Here is a 17,929-nt window from a genome sequence, read left to right on the forward strand (position 1 = left end):
AATGAAGGACTAGAGTATTTCACTGGCGAGGTAAGTTCAAAGATTTATTATTTTTTTACTAAAAAGTGTAAATAAAGGGTTGTAAAAGTTTAGGGATCGCGCAATTGAAGTATATATAATTGATTATAAAAATTAAAAAAGCCAAATGAAAGGTAAAAAAGTGATTTTTCTGCTTTGCAACTCCTTTGTTTGCAATACAACTGCTGTGAAAAAAATTCCAGGAGCTAATCCTGTTATAAAAATAAAACTGATACTAAACATCATATGATGTCCAATATACTTTGAGATTACAGTGGACCAATCAGTAATGAAAAGAATGTATAACAGACAGACGTTGAGTACATTAAATTCAGCTTCAAAAGTTACTCAATAAAACCTTGGAACATCTTATGCTGAGCCGGTCAGGTTTTCCAAATATTATGAAGTTACTTGTCCAAATCGTCCAATAAGTAATATAGAAGCACTTCATAGCGTTTACGAAATCCACGAAGAATTCATACGGAATATTCATCGTATGCTAACTTTCCAACTTTAATTAATATGTTACAAGTTTTGAGCAAAAAATGAATTGTATATACTATTGTCTATATTTTAAACCAACATAAGCTCGATATCTACAAATCTTCATCAATAAACACTTGAGACAAATTTTAAGACTTTGATAGACTAAAACGATCTGCAACGCCCGACTGTGGGCTATAACAGAACAAAACCATCAGCGAAATCATACTTGCTGCTCTAGAATCTAATCCACAAGGTTAAGGAAATCACGATCAACTAAAGACTACATGGATAAGTGGATAAGGACAATCAACGAAGAGTCAGGTAAATCTCTCAGTGAACTAAGAGCTATAGCGCGTAATAGAAACAATTGGAAATCTTTTGTGATTAGACTAAGTTCTTGAATTAACACTTTTGAACATGTCAATAATAAATAATAATAAGCTCGATAATTACAGCTTCTTAAATCTTGATGTTAGAAACAAAAGCTTCCACCAGCCATGGCCTAATGTGAACTGAGATTAACCATCTGCTCAGAAAATTCTTATTTTTTTTATCGAAATACTTAGAAGTAAATTACTAGCTGTCGGAGATATAGGTAATGCGAAGCATGCCTTTTAGCGTTTAAGGCTAACAAAATCAAAAGAAAAACAAATCAATTTGGCAACTTATAATGGTTTCGAATTAATTTCGAAGAGCTCTCTAACTTACGTACTTACGAACATTAACAGATTTAATTCAAAGAGAAGTGTATAAGAAATTCAGATGTCAACTCTTTAAAACGAAACGCGGAAATTTGTTAACTGACTAAAATATAAACAAGCAATTTGAGCAATCGAACTTCAAAACTACGATCTCTTTTGAAGATATCAGTGCCTCTTGGAGACACTGACATGCCCGTTTTTGTGGATATGGTACAGACGTTCAATAAAATATGACACGATGTACTACTGTACTGATGTAGAATTTTCCACATAAAGAGAAAGCATTTTGTATCGAAAAATAAGAAACTAACGCTGGTATTCCATAAGGCAGAATACTTGGACCAATTTCTGTACCTAATATAAGAAGATGATATTCTTAATCTTTGTAATACAAGCGACCCTCAAGCCACTTTTACTTACTTAAGTTTCAATTTAAAAGACCTGGAGAAATGGTTATGAATGAATAGAAAACCATCCTCACAGCATTTACATTAAAATAGAAAACTTATAAACAAAAAAATTAAATTGAAATCTATTTCCGCAAAACGTGGTTGTTTGGAAATACAAGGAAATAAAGACTGACACAGATACTTAGAAGATATATAAAGATTAGAAGATACATACTTAGAAGATAAAATAAGATGAATAAGTTAACTGGCTCTTAATCAGAAAAGAATATTGAAAAAAAATTGCTAATGTACACGACACATACCAAACTAATCTGGATATTGTGGGACAATAATGATTTGTGTCCTTTTTGTGAAACATTAGTTTATCTCTTCAAACAGTCCTTTGTCATGACTGAAGATCTTATTGCTCTATATATTTACTTTTTATGTGATCATTTACCTATAATATGATAATATTAAAGTCATTTATTTTTGTTCTTTCAATTAACTTATTCGTAGGAACGACTAAAATCACCGATCTTTCATGTTAATCTTCGAGCTGATAAGATAATTGATCCAAATACAAATGCAATCACTATGGTTTATTTTAGTTGATCATTGTTCTATATAATTAAAAACGTTCAATCAAATACTAGAAAATTTTTCACAATTTGAAATTAGTTTTTAGTTTGAAATTAAATTAAATTCTCTTAATAATGTTGAATTTTTGATCATTCATTTTTAAGGTCTACATTTCAATTGGACTATCTGCCGGTGGCTGGGAAGAATACAGAAAATCTGAAGAGTTAATTTGGGGTCGGGAAGATTCCAGAGCAAATTATCATTTTTGGAACAAACGAGACGAATGGATCCCCTCCTGGAAGGATAACGGTTCTATGAAAATTGATTATGTTAGAGTATATGCCATATAAAAAGATATTTTTTCTTGATCTAACTAATACTATTGCATGAGATAAAAAATATCGAAATAAAAAATGTTTAAAAAGTTATATATTTTTCAAACTTATCCAACCGATATATTCTTTAGATATAATAATCAAGAAACTCGTTTTTAAAATTAAATCAAATAAATGCTCATTATTATTTGTAGTTAGCTAAAATTATTTATTATTATTAATAAGTAGTTTATATTAATTAGTAAGTAAAGAAGTATAAGAGTAGAATAGAAAAATAGAAATTGGACTTTCTGGATTTATTGAAATGTGTATTTTCTATATATATACACGCGGTTTAATTTGTAAAAAATTTCTGTTGAAATATCTCAATATCTCAAAAGTAGTTTATTTAAATAGTTGAATAGCAAATTTATCTGGCTATATGAGTAGTACTTACTTCTCTCTCGAATATTTCTTTTATATTAACTGACTTCATGGGAAGAAGTCTAATTGACTTCTTGGAAAAAAAATCTATTAATGAAAATCAACTTAATAAATTTAAAAATCAACTATAGATTAACTTATATATGTATATTATATTTCAAAATAAGCTTTAGTTATTTTTTCCAAAATCAAATATGTCAAAATAAATCTAAAAAATTAATTTATAAACGTAGTAACATTAAAAATATCTTTAAATTATCAACAAAAAATTTAAATATATATATGTGTGTACATACATTATTAATGAAATATATGTAATTAATATTTAGAGTAGTTGTGAGTCCATTTTTTTAATTATTTTTAATTAGTGAAAAGAGGCTGATTTGAATAGAAAATAAAAGCTTATAGATCAGTTTTTATTTTTGTTTTTATTATTATGTAGTAGTCAATATAAATGTCGGGAACATTTCAAAGTTTGTTTGACTTCTTCCTCAGGACGAAGTATTATTTCAGATGTTCTTGAAAACATAAAAGGCGTTTATAGGTCACTTTTTGTTAAAATTAATATTCAACACTTGTTTGATATAGTGCAATATAGACAACAAAATGAAGAGGATGACGCTTAGATATAGACTTCATTAATATTAATTTATGTTAGATCCTTATCCTGATAATGACTCTCAAGGATAAAGAATAAATTAAATAATATTAAACAAACATTGAATCTTAATTTTAACAAAAAGTGACCTATAGCCGTATAAAAAATATATTAACACCATTAATTATATACTTTAGTAAATTGAAGTCTGAACTGTAGGTAAATATGGTAGTAAATCATATTGAAAAGTGAATTGTGAACAAAAACAAATTGATTTTTGTGTTTTCTTGTACTTTTGTTTTAGTAAAACGCCTAAAAGTTTTTTAAGTATAAATTGCTTACTCATATTCATAAGTTAAGTGTGACGAGCAAACATACCTCAACACTACGAATGTGCTGATTTTTATATTCAACACATGTTACTCATAACATGTCGTATTCATATAATTAATATTTAAAAATAAAAGTCTGGCAGCATTATAATTCTTTTCTTCTTTTGTGCAGAAATTTTTCAGTTGCTTTTCATCCGCGTATTGCGTTAAATGGATTAAGAAATATATAGAGGAAGTTGCTTTTTTATTTTTATTTTTAAACGATGAATAATGTGTGATATATGTAGAAAATAAAAACAAACGAATTGGAGGCAATATAAGAAATTAATTACATAAAACCAAATATCAAAATAAGATTCGTTTTCAAATATATATTGGGCCAAAAAATTCTAACTATTTTTTTGGCAAAAACATAAATTGAATTTGAATAATTATTAAATTCATATTGCTAGACATTAATTTATGTGCTAGCGTCTATTGGCTAAGTAAATGTAGAACACTGCTGCAGGAAAGTAGCAAAACGGGTTCATCATTTGAAATGGATATACTTGATATCGACGAAGTTCTCAAAGACGACTCCTTTATGTATGTAAAATGCCAAAATATAGAATTTAAACGGTTAAGAATATAAATAATTATGTTTTATGGTAGATTTCTTGATGATAAATCTCATGATGATGTTTCCAATATACTTCGACAGTGGAAAAATAACAATTGCATACCAACGCAATTGCAACAACAGCAACAGAACCAGGAACAAGGTAAGGCCTTTTTCATACACGTAAAGTCAATATGTGGAAATTTGTGTGGCGCTCAAATGCTGTTTATCCATATTTGGAGAACTTGTAAATGAGAAAGTTACTTTGCCAACAAACAAAAGCGAATTCTTTTTACTTAATATGAAACATTTATCAACTTTAAAATTTCTTTTTTCTTATTATGGAAGTCACAACTCTATAGATTGCATAAGCTTCGTTTAAAATATAATCTTAGATAATTGGATGTATATGACTCAAAATTGTTATAAAAAAATATCAATCGAAAGAAAGGATCAAACTAAAAAAATCTTTTTAACTTAAAAAAGATTGTCTTTAATTCTAAACTAGAATCCGGCAAAGCATTTAGAGCAAATAGGAAATTACTAAAATGTCTTATTTATTAAATAATAATAATATTGAAATTTAATAATGGGTCTATTTAATATAAAATTCCTTATATTAAAATAAAATTTGAATTTACAATTCAGTTTTTTCTCATATATAATTTTCCATAAATAAATTATATTATACCACATATTTTTTTTATAAATTAAAAAATTTTAATTAAAGCAAAAAAGAAGTGGAACGCTATAAATTATCCAAATATGTAACATAAATCTATATAATTTATTTTTCTTTATTTTATTACATATAACGTCATCAACTGCGCTGTCCACACGGTCTTGTCTTTCGATTAATTGAAAATCCCACGCACGGCAATATGTTCCATGAACTCTGATAACACTAAATACCTACACCGACTTTACAGTGTATAAGCTGAACTCAAGAACATTCACACGACCCAAGCGGAAATCGGCACAAAATCTCGAATCACAATTTGTAAGTAAATCATGTTTATCTACTTTTTAGCAAATAAACCAAAAAAAAAAAATAAATAAATCATTTATGCAAATAATTCGCGAAATGCTTTGCAACCGTGTAGATAGCTTCAAAATGCTATCTATTCACTTCCGAGTATTTAGACCGAGCAATGTTTTGCATGGTTTTGCTTTCTCACATTTGTCCGTTACTAAATCGTAGTGAAACAGAAGCGGCAAGAGGTGAGTCATACGCCGAAACATATGTTGCATGAGTTCCGATAAGAAATCAATATACGCCGAATTTACAAAGCAACCAATTTAAAAACACTCTCGTCCTACATTTATCTTAAAATTGCATTTTATTTTTCCTGAAAAAAAATTTATTAAAAAAAATTAGAAAAATTTTAATTTTTTTTTTTAAATATATTTTATTAAACAATATATAAGATGATTATAAAATGTTTCTTTTTCTCTATACAATTTATGCGAAATTTTGAGTTAATATATATTATTTGTTATTTTAGTCAAACTCTCCTCTCACCAATGGCTTGCATATGAATCAGCACCAGTCCCAGCATGGGTCACCCATGTTGAATTTGGAAATTGGCGGATTGGTAACGACAATGCATAAGTCGTTTTTGCAAGATACCTCGCCTCCATCATCAATTTGTTCCTCAATGGATGTATCGGTAGATCGTATGAATAATTCACTAATCACATCGGCTGACTTTTCCAATTTAAGTTTCCTACAATCCACTCAAAGTTTAGATTTAGAAGATGTAAATCGTTTCGCTTTTAATTTCTCAAACAAAGCAACAAGTGACGGTTATACCCTAAGTGATATGATAAGGGATCGCAAAGCGCTTGAATCACTCACAATGTCCAGCGATGGCACTTTAATAAAAGACTCACACATTGCTCAAATCGATGACATATCGCTAACGTTCAGTAAAACTGCGTCTGGCAGCAGCACCATGGACAATTCAACTGAAAGTATGGATTGCAATAATCGAACAGTGCAAATTTTCAACAAGGATGACACATTTAATGGTGGAAAAGCGAATTCAGATAATAATAGCAATGAAAATATAATACATCGGACTATGTTACTGAACAATGACCTTATCAGTGATACTACATTTAATTTAATAGAGAACAGTTTGCATGGTGAACAAATAGCTGGACAAAACAGTGATCCCAACGTTACTCACAATTTAAACAATGTAAAGCAGCAAATAAATGAAACATTCAAAAAACCAACGACTTTGAATGAAACAGTGTGTGTCATCGGAAATTCTAACACAACATTTGAGTGTCAGCAATCTAACTCCGACCCACTCTGTGAAACACCGGAAAGTGTCAGAAAGAGTGTAGGTACTATGAAAATTTACGAATCTACTCCCCGCACTACTAACATTCGTTACAATCGGCACCAATACACTCCAACTCTCCAAGAAATGACAGAAGATGTAAATATATCACCGATTATTGCAACTCTTGATCAACGTACCGCAATCCGCGCTATGAACGAAACTTTCGAAAGAGAACCTTTAGTCAGTAAAATCAACTCAAATACGTTTAATGATGTATTGCCAAAACTAGATAGTATGGAGATGATAGAAAATATACAAAATCCGAATATAACATTTCAAAAAAGTTTTGAAACAGATTTTAAAAGTGCGGCTGGGAAAGAAATGAAAAACGTAATGGATTTGGCAAAGGCTGAGGCTGAATTGTTAGCTGGAAATGATGAAGAATTCGAACATAAACTTGACGAATTTAGCAAAATAGAAATGAATATGCAACAACTTAAAATGAAGAAGTCGTTGGAAAGTATTAAGAAACGTTTTAGCTGTGTAACTGCACCAGATAATAAATGTGAAAAAGAAATTATTTATGAAGATATGGATAAATCAGTACCCCCTGGATATGTTATAAATACGAATAAAACATTCGAAACGGATATTGAAAGTCCGGAAAAATACAGAGAATATAAGGACACAACACATGTAATCAATGAGTCAAACTCTCCAACTAATAGTACAAAATATATAAGGAACTCAATGTTTGTGTCAAAGGAATTACGTGACTCATCTGGAAGTGGACTGACATCTTCAACGGCAAGTGCCTCAAGTAACGCGGGTGAACGCTTGTTAAGTCGTCGAAGCCGACTTTATGATGATTTCAACTTCTCTGTATTAAACAGTTCGAAAACGCAAAGCACGTCTTTTGCAGTCCACAAGCCGGAGCCGGACATTGACGCGGAGAATCATAATGTAATAGAGACTGAATCAAGAACGAATATGGAAAAGATGATACATGAAAAGACTGAGGAGAATTTAATTGCTGAACCCGAAAAATACCATAATGCTCAAGACTTGAATACTGCTACATATAAGTTAAGCGAAAAACGGAGCCGTGATCGAGATCGTTTTAAAACAATAAAAATTGTGAAATCGCATAATGTAAATAGTGAAAATTATGCTCCTGAAACTGAATTGAATGTGCCTTGTATCGACGATGATATCGAAACAAAAGAAGATTTGGAAATGGAATTAACAGCAGAAACCCAAGAAATCTCACAGAGATTTTCCCGACGTGACAATACCCATTCTAATAATAACAACAAAATAGAAACTGAAGAAGCATCCAAAACTAATTCGTCAAAAATTAATCCCAAATTCCTAACATATAAAAAACCAAAAGAAAAATCTACAACAACTACTGAACTGCCGGAAGTATGCCCTACAAATGAAGATCAAAGTGCTTCTGCTGATGTTCTTAAACCTGCGAAGTCACGTTTGGAACCAAGATCACTGTCACGTCCACGTTATATTAGCGGTTTACAAAAGTTTAGTGTGGTTAGTAAAGCTACTTCTGCTGGCAATTTGGATAATACAACCGGTGCTTCAGCAACAACTGCTCCACAGAAATCTTTAGCTTATAATTCTAGAAAAAGTGCTTTAATAATCGGTGTTGGAGTGAATCAACAAGTCAAAACTTCTTCTAACATCAAAAGTCCTATGGGCATTAAATCGAAATCATTTCATAACTTATCTAACAATTTCGGATATACAAATGCGGAAAATGGAGCACAAACTTCAAAAACGACTTTTGGATTGAAGAAAAATGTCTTGACCGAAAATCAAGTAAGTTTTTTTGAAATGACCAGTTATATTTTTATTTATTTATATATGTATCCCGTTAGGTAAAATCGAATGGTAGGAATTCAACAGCTTCTGCAAATAAACTAACAGCTCAAGCTGCGTCTCTAAAATCACAGGTAATGAAAACTTTTAATATGTGTTGAGTTTTTAGCATTTATATTTGCTTTTTTTTATAGAAAAATGATGAATCAGTATTCAAAGTTCCAAAACTCGTATCCGGAATACGAGTTCCAGGTGCTGCTGGAGCAAAACGTTCTACTATGGTGCGACCTTCGTCTGGTTATTATAGTCTAAATGTTACTACAAAACCCTTGGCACAACCAACAGACCTAGATATTGATACGGGGAGACATTCGCCTACAGATGTAAGAACTTTTTTGTGTTTAAATAAAATGATTTTAGTATAGCGTAGATGTTTGGTTTAATATTAAGTTTTTTTTATATAAAATAGTTATTACTAAGAACCTACAACAACCCCAATAGCTTAACAGCAGTTTTTTATACAAACGACAACGAATAAAATGAATTCTCAAACTTACTCATATCTCTTTAAATATTACTATATAACTAACTATATTATGCAAAATGTATTCAAGTAAATAATAGAATTTCCGAATGTAATTATTAAGAAATTATAAAATATACTACGCTATTATTTGTATTATCTGAGTGTGTGGTATTTAGTTGTAGCATAGCTAATAATTTTAATGTAGAAATACCGCAACAATGTTAATCTAAAATACTTCGATTAACCCTCTATCCAGAATACAGAATAGCTCAATTGTTTGGTGTGGCAAAAAGCCCTTTCATTGTGTTTATGCCTTGCATGTTATAGAAATCAACCTAAAATGACGAGATTGTTTTCTCCCACAAATGTATCTATAAAGATCTAAGTGGTCTTCATGTAAAATTTTAAATTAAATTAATGTATATATATCTCTAATGATTAAGCAAAACTCACCAACTATGACTCTGTTTGATTAAATTGAGAATGTTCGAAAACTTAAAGAGATTACATGGCTTAGATCTCGTTTCGAGACAATAACAAACTATCACGAATTATTATATTCAATACATTTAAAAATGTATAAACGTTATTAATTTAATAGAGCACATAATTTAATAAGGAATGTTAATATTATATTATTATTAATAATAACATTATTTTTACTTATTATTTATATAGAAAAAGGGATGTAAAAAAATACTACATAAATAAATTATATTTATATAAGGTTTCCGAATTAAATAATTTTGCTAATATATTTGATATGTATTATTCATTCATTTTCATTTTTATATAGGTTTATAATCATATTTATAATGATAACTTCTAATTTATAATATAAACATTTAAATTATTTTTTATTTATTATATTGTAATTATGTTTCTTTTATTATTTCTTACTTACAATAATTTACTTGTGTTTTATTTATTTTGTTTTATTTGTTATAGTTTATTTAATTTATTATGTTTAAAATATGATTTTTATACATTTTTTACGTTTTAATGTTTTATTTATTATGATTTTTATATAAACCTTTTAACAGTCATCTTTAACAGTTAATTCTTTGTGATGATTTCGAACAACAACTTATTTTAGTCAGAAAATTTATTTACACATGATTTGAAAGTGTCTTTAAATGATCGACTCATGTCCTGCTTAATAAAAATATTAAATATTGTTAATTCTACTCTATAATTACACTTATATTAAAGTACAAAACTGATTTTAATGTACCAAAATACTAATGTACCTAATGTACCTTAAATGAATATTTCTAAACTTTAAAGCATATAATCTATACTCTTAAGACGAATATATAAAATAATATTTGTTTTCAATTTTGTTTACTTGTAGAGTATGTCTTCCGCTTCATCACGGTGTAGTGCACAAAGCAGTGAACCAAATACCAAACCAATTAATGGAGATCTACAGAACGAAGACGTAAAATTGCCTCCAATACTCACAAAAATAACGACAGACGCAACCGGCATCCCAAAACCGTCACGTCTGAGACCACCAACGAGCATTAAACGTAGTGGGCTTCCAAGACCCTCAAGTATTGTTAAGCGGTAAAATATATGTGTACATAGAGATATATACATATATAATGATTTTGTGTTGTTCTTTATTTAATATTAATATATGCTCGATTTTTTTTATGCTCTCTTCTGAAAATAATATAAAAATTATATTAAATAAATATTATTCTGTTGCTTCAATACATAAAGTTGACGAGCTACTATACCAGTTACAATTTATTTTCTAATATTGAAATTTAACTATTTGTTTAAAATCGCTTCAAAGTATATAGCAAAAACGAATTTAAAATAAAATAAGATTAATGCGAATATTTTTATGGTCGTGCATTTAAAATTAACATAAAATATGCCTTATTTCCGTAGTAGAAATTTATCTGTACTATTAGAACAAACTATAACACTATTAAAGTATATTACTAATTTATTGTTAACAACTTATATTTTTTTCGAAATAAATACAAAAATATCTATAAAAAGTGAAATGGTTACTATATACAAATACAATAAATGATGCTCAGTTAAAAATGGTGAAAACATAGAAATATATATATATCAGAGAAAATATATATACACATATATAAATCTTATATTCTCTAATGCATAAAATGTTTTCTATTTTATTTGTAAAGCAACCGTCTATCAAGTATTTACATTGTGAAATGAACTCCTAAGCAATTTCGTTGTATTATTATTCTTTTAGTAACTTATACTTTTGTTTATTGTAAAATAATTCCTGTTGAGCAGTTAAGTGCCAATTTTATTTTCTAAATTCTATTTATAAATAAGTAAAAGAAAAATAACTTTGAGATTAGTTAACAACCAAGATACTATTTGTATAAAATTCGTTTCAATGCAAAAATATATCAGTGACCGCATAACCCTAGAGTTACGTCAATACGATAAAGCCATCATGTGTGAAATCGCATCTGAAATGAATATGTTTCTAATCTCAAAAAAAAAAAAAAAAATATTAAATATAATGCACACAACATTTAATTCGAATGCTTCACAGCCTTGCAATCTATTTTGAACACATCATAGGCATATCTCAAATTTAGTTTGTAATCTTTATATTTTACATATTTTTATATATATAGTTCGATAAGTATTAAATTTATATAAACGTCAATGAAAGAATTATCATGCTTTGCCTTATTTGTATCTACGAGAGTATTCCAATCTAATTGATAATCAAGGAGCCGTCAAAGTATGTCTACTTTGAAAGTTCCTTAACGTAAGGCGTTAAAAATATATTTAGGTTTATACGCAAAATGCTTATATTTAGTTAATCATTACATATTCGCAGAAAAATTGTAAATCCGTTTTGTCAATTATGTTTTTTCCCCAAAAATTGCTTGTTACATTTCCTTGTTAAATTTATACAATAAACTTATATTTTATATTATTCTATCGATACATATTTTCATTATAATATCCAGAATAAAAATATAAATTTACAAAACTCAAAATTTATTTTCTTCACATCACAAAATCGGGCGTGGATCTGTAATTTCCTGAAAGCTTCAAGACATTTGTTTTCTCTCTCGACATCTATGATATTTGGACTGACTGTTATTAAACTTAAGAGCCATTTACCAACGATGATTAACTGATGGTTGCTATTGTTGTAGCTCGCCGGGATCTGATAAGCAGATAAGGATTACAAGACGCATACATGGGTTACAATGTGAATGGGTAGTGTTTGGGGTAAACGTGTGTGTGGGGAAAAAAGGGGAATGGTAGGATACAATTGAAATCAACCTAGAAACCTAGCCACTTCAAGGGGTAAGTCCAAAGCTCAATTGGACTAAGATTTGTGTGCGTAGAAGGACAAGAGAACAGATGGGCGACGTCGTGGGGAGTAGAGCTGCAGTTTGGGCACACAGGAAAAGACGTGTTTATGCGTGACAAGTAACTGTTTAGCACATGACCATACCCTGATCTCAATTGAGCTAGAACTGTTCTTGTTATGAAGGAGAGACGTCATTCTTTCTGTGAAATAAGACGCAGAGGTCTATTGAGAACCTTGTTGGAAGTCAACCTATGTCATGAAGAAGATACTGCATCTGTGTGGGGTGCTATAAGTCTACGTTCGTATTCGACATCACTAATATTAGCTCCATTGCAATAGGAATTAATATGGTTATAGTAGGAAGCAAGGGATCGACGAATGCATCTCGTGGAGTGGGAATGTGGCATGCAAAGAGGTATTGCTTAGACTGCAGTTGATTGTGTTCTTCTACAAGAAGTAATTTCGATTCCGCTTAAATGTGGTCTAAATGAAACATATGATGGCAGTCGTATCGTTAATTCTCCCTGCAATCCGCAGAGAGAGTTAGCTTTCGGTTACAACTCCCGTTGAAATCTTTTGAAGTTATAACGAACTATAGAATGAAACGAAGTGCAACAACAAAACCATGATATATGATTACTGAATTGACCGGATCTTTAACTATCATAAATCCCCGTCGTTTATACATTACAGTAACATTATTTCTCGCAACATAATTCTGTTGTATATGCTGTTCAAAATATTTAAAAAAAGGCATTAAAAAATATTTTTGATGATACGGGAATTTGCAAAATGTTTATGCGTACCTAAGAAAAAGTTTTTAATGTTGTAGTCAGTAATATTATATTGACTAAGCAGTGAACACTAAGAAATGTTGAAATCAGCAATTACTAATATAGTAAACGCAAGCAAAACCTTATAAATAATTACTATACCACGTAGTTATAAAAGTATTTCGAACTGTGAAGTCAAAGAAGTGTTAACTTTTGCCCTTGGATGATTTCGTCTACTTAAAACTTGCTCTCGCATTCGCGCTTTTTAAGATATATATAATAACCAACTTCGCAAACACATCATGTATACATGTTTGTACATAATGCCCTTTGATAATGTTGGAGAGATCCATATAAACCATTTAATAATTATATTTCGATGATTCACCACTTTTATCATCACATAATATGAGTAGTGTGAGTGAAAATCTGACTTGTCATAGTTATATAGTTGTATACTTTCGCGAAATATAGACCTAACAGACCTATTTCATGATCGGTTGAGTCCACACTTGGAAGTCACTTGTGGACACAAACAACCAAACCAAATGCCACTTACAACTTCATCCGGGCCTTAGCAGGCGATGAGATCCATCGCCTGCTCTGATTATATATTATTTATCATTTGATTATGTATTTTTGCTTTGATTCTTCAATGTTTTTGGAGTTTTATTATGAATTACGTTAGTTATTTAGAAAGATCGGCTCAACAAATACACAGCTTCAAGGTGATGTGTCCCTAAACAAATAAATTTTTATATTAGTTATATATATTATACAGTAATCCCCCCTATAATACGGTACTCTTATAACGCGTTTTCATATAACGCGTTTTCATATAACGCGATTTCAATCCTCCCTATAACATGGACATTCTCTCATATATCGCGGGGATTTGTACAGTTCATAATTAACTCCGCATATCTTTGTATACGGAGTATACGGGAATAGCTCTATAACGCGGAACCAATCTACCGCGTTATAGAGGATATTACTGTATATTAAATATATATTAAGAAGACGATGGTTGTTGCCAACGCTAACTGTTTCAGACCAATTATAGTCTAACGTCGTGCTAAATAGTAACTATTTGTGTATCTGCGTTCAATTAAAAATAACACATCAGTTGTATTAAAATACATTGATAAACTTCAATGTTCCACAAACTTTGATGAATAACATCTATTTTAATGACAATGACTCATTCTCCGTCGATTTCTTGAGCCCTTAACTTGTATAATAAATAAATTATTTATTTATTGCATTTAATTTATTTGCTTTTTTTGCTTAAACAAATTTACAAAAAAACTACTTAAAATATAATCACATATTCAGTGTAAAGCGCGATTCAAATAAATGGAATATAAGTTTATAAATTATTGAATAATTAAATGCATTAAATAATAGTCGAATTTAATCTAGAATGTTGCGTTCTATCTTCAATTTTAAATTGAAAATGACCATACACGGTCTACTTTAATTATCGATGTTGATTTTGTTTATCGCGTTGATGTGTTCTCAGTCGAATTTCAATATGCAAATTTTAATTTCGATGAATATTTCGTCAAATGGTTCTCATTTTAATAATATTAAAAAGTTTTTATGGTTTTATATGTTGTGGTTGAGCATTTTGTTGTTGTTGTTGCTGCTGCTGTATAGGAATTTGTTGTTGCTGTTGTGATGCGGGAGGTACTTTATTTTGATTTACTGCATATTGCTGTTGTGGTTGCTGCTGTTGTTGTTGTGGTTGCTGTTGTTGTTGTTGTGGTTGCTGCTGTTGTTGTGGTTGCTGTTGTTGTTGTTGTGGTTGATGTTGTTGTGGTTGTGGTTGCTGCTGTTGTTGTTGTGGTTGATGTTGTTGTGGTTGATGTTGTTGTTGTGGCTGTTGAGCTTGTTGTTGTTGTTGAACTGGTTGATAATTTTGTTGTTGCTGAATTTGTGGATTATGATTTTGCTGACCATTTGCTTGAGGTATCGTCTGGTAAACTTGGTTTGAATTGAGATGTACTTGTTGTCCTTGATATTGTTGCTGTTGTTGTTGATAATGTTGTTGCTGTTGTTGTTGCTGATAATGCGGATCTTGATAGTGCATTTGTGGAGGTTGTTGTTGTTGATAACCTGTACCATGATGAACAGCTCCATCGGGATAATAACCCTGTGGCATATTTGGATGGGGTGGTAGCTAATTTAAAAAAAAAATTAATGAATACAATCGATGAGACTCAAAAATTATAATTAAACGTACCACTCCTTGTGCTACCAAACGTTGAATTTCTTCTTGTCGACGACGCTCGAACTCTAAGTACTCTTGATGTGTGTACTGTGGTTGTTCATCAACAGTTTCCCATTCAGGATCCTTTTTAAATTCTTCTCGCTTTGTTTGTTCCAAAAATTCCTGAAAACTAATTAAACCATCGTGATTAGTGTCAGTTTCTTGGAATACATGCTCTCGCATGCGTTCCATTTCCTCAGCCCGTTCACGCATATCATCTTCAGGTAGTCCCGACTGGTAAACTTTGTCTAATTCTTTAACGAAAAGGGCTTTAACTTCGTTTTCATCCCAAAAACCGTTGCCATCAATATCTAAAAAAATATTTTTTCAATAAAACAAATATATGTTATATATCTCTTAGCATTTAAATGTATATACCGTGTAATGCAAAGAATGTGTGTGGGTCAAAATCTTCTTTTTCCATATGGTCCTGTTTCTCCCACACTTCCTCTAACTGAGCTTTATTACCAGGATGATGCACTTTTTCATGTTTTTTGTGCTTCTCCTGTTGATCCTTAAATTCCTGCTCGAATTTTTTACGGTGATCGTCATCCATTTCCTTCATTTGTGCCTCGCGTTCGAACTCTTTCTGCATTTCATATTGTTTGAACTCTTCTCGACGTTTTCGATCATTTTCAGATAAATCCTCAGCAGTTTTCTTTATTAATTTACGCAAATCTTCAATCTCAAATGTATGCTCATTGGCATGATCTAAATGCTGTGGTACTTTTAAATGGTCTCGATCAATATCATTACTTAATTCATATTCCTTGTTAGCAAGACTTCGAAGGCGTTCAATTTCCCGACGCTTTATTTCATCCAGTTTTGTACGGATATGATGGTTAACATAATCCAATTCTTGAGCAATTTTTCCATTCTATGTTTAAAAAAAATAATTAAAAAAACACTAATATATTTAATAACTGTACACCTACCCGAATATCAGCTTCGGGCGCTTTGTCAAGTTTCTTCCTAAATTCGGTATCACTTTCTAGTGCTTCTACAACTTCTTTCAAGTAGCGTTCATACTCCAGAGCAGTTTCCACGTCTGGAGTTGCGGCTGTGGTGGATTCATCTTTTTTGGTTTTCGTCACTGGCAACGCATTAGTCAGAACTATTGTTATACACAATAGAAAAATTATCCGCAACTTCATATTTGTTTTGTTTGCGTCTTTAATCTTTCGCAATCTTAGCAGTGAATGGAATTTAACGTTGTGAAATAATATTTATTTTCAACCTATATGCGTAAATGTTAAATTTAACTTTGACAGCTGTGTAAACATTAATTTAAATTTAAGTTATTTGAATATTTATTTCTGCTTTTCAAGAATTTTCTGACGTGTCCAATGCCGTAAAAAGAATTGTTAATATTAAATAAACTTCTCAGTACGTCCAGAAAACCTTAATAATAGTAAAGTCGATGCGACATTCATTATCTACCGTTTTTGTACGCTACATCCAGTATAAATGTGCCACATACACCTAACGAAACTCACGCACAAGGTATACGAACAAGTAAAACTATAATAAATCCAATTAAATTTTCAAGCGATTTATAACAACAAAAAAACTATTTCATTAATATAAAGATTTTTGAATAGCAGTGAATTACAAAAACAGATTTTTTTTAATTAATTGAAAATTGTCAAATTAATTATGGTATTTAATTGATTAATTAGTAAAATTAAAAACAACAAAAATAAAGTGAAATTTAAACAACTATAGTTAGGTATGGCTTTAAGTGCGTTCGCTTAAAAAAAGTGAAGTCATTATTTTCAATTTAACAGGTTCAAAGCTCTAATATTAACAGTTTTAAAGCAACAATTATATACAATAATATTTCCAAACATCGCTGATCATGTATATTTGGCAATACCCAAAATAGCTGAATGGCGAAAATTCAATTAATAATGAAAATAAGTTTTCTGGTTGTCTTTCCATACTATTTTAAAATACTTATAGTAGTAAATCATATTAGTATTCCTACCGACCATTTTTTTAATATGCAGCAAATGGCAATTTTTATATATTACATAGTTCCTTAATTACTATGTTTACATAGTAATGTTTACAATTGGGATGAAATATTATTTTAATACTTTTGGTTTGAGTTAGAAATTATTTGGACAAATATACTAGCACATAATTTTATGTATACATTTCGTTAGGAATGTTCTTTTACTTTCATATTCATAAGATGACCAGCTAGTGTTTTCACGGCTAACTTGATTATTACTTGACAAATTTGTTGAAGTAAAATTGAAGTTATGTAGAGTACGCAATGATAATTCACTTTCACAAACCCTCGCTTATTATTAGTTCTTAGGCACAGAAACAGAGAAAGTAAAATTTAAGCAACTTTTTACTTGCCTTTACTACAAGAATTCACGGAAATAGCCCCTATATTATGTCGGTTTGACGAACTACTATTGTAA

General features: G+C 30.2%; 3 protein-coding genes across 3 annotated transcripts in view; 2 read left to right on the forward strand and 1 right to left on the reverse strand.

Annotated features, from left to right (window-relative positions):
• Window positions 1-2,650, forward strand: part of LOC119687069 (gram-negative bacteria-binding protein 1-like) — a 219,276-nt gene extending 216,626 nt beyond the window's left edge. Inside the window, exon 9 of the mRNA XM_038101245.1 lies at window positions 2,341-2,650. Coding sequence (XP_037957173.1) covers window positions 2,341-2,526 — 186 coding nt within the window. The 3' untranslated portion in view covers window positions 2,527-2,650. The remainder of the gene's footprint in view (window positions 1-2,340) is intronic.
• Window positions 2,651-4,039: 1,389 nt separating this feature from the next.
• LOC119670540 lies at window positions 4,040-12,067 on the forward strand. Its single transcript, XM_038080838.1, has 7 exons — window positions 4,040-4,449; window positions 4,516-4,625; window positions 5,392-5,462; window positions 5,968-8,592; window positions 8,652-8,726; window positions 8,787-8,975; window positions 10,473-12,067. The coding sequence occupies exons 1-7, from the start codon at window positions 4,403-4,405 to the stop codon at window positions 10,689-10,691; spliced, it is 3,336 nt and encodes a 1,111-aa protein (XP_037936766.1). The 5' UTR covers window positions 4,040-4,402; the 3' UTR covers window positions 10,692-12,067.
• Window positions 12,068-14,822: 2,755 nt separating this feature from the next.
• Window positions 14,823-17,000, reverse strand: LOC119687077 (nucleobindin-2). The gene is made up of 5 exons (XM_038101257.1): window positions 16,430-17,000; window positions 15,873-16,371; window positions 15,468-15,805; window positions 14,931-15,404; window positions 14,823-14,870 (listed from the first exon to the last, which is right to left on the reverse strand). The coding sequence occupies exons 1-5, from the start codon at window positions 16,646-16,648 to the stop codon at window positions 14,823-14,825; spliced, it is 1,578 nt and encodes a 525-aa protein (XP_037957185.1). The 5' UTR covers window positions 16,649-17,000.
• Window positions 17,001-17,929: the final 929 nt, after the last annotated feature.

The sequence above is a fragment of the Teleopsis dalmanni genome, chromosome 1 (genome assembly GCF_002237135.1).
Source record: "Teleopsis dalmanni isolate 2A chromosome 1, ASM223713v2, whole genome shotgun sequence".
Classification (NCBI taxonomy): Eukaryota; Metazoa; Arthropoda; class Insecta; order Diptera; family Diopsidae; genus Teleopsis; species Teleopsis dalmanni.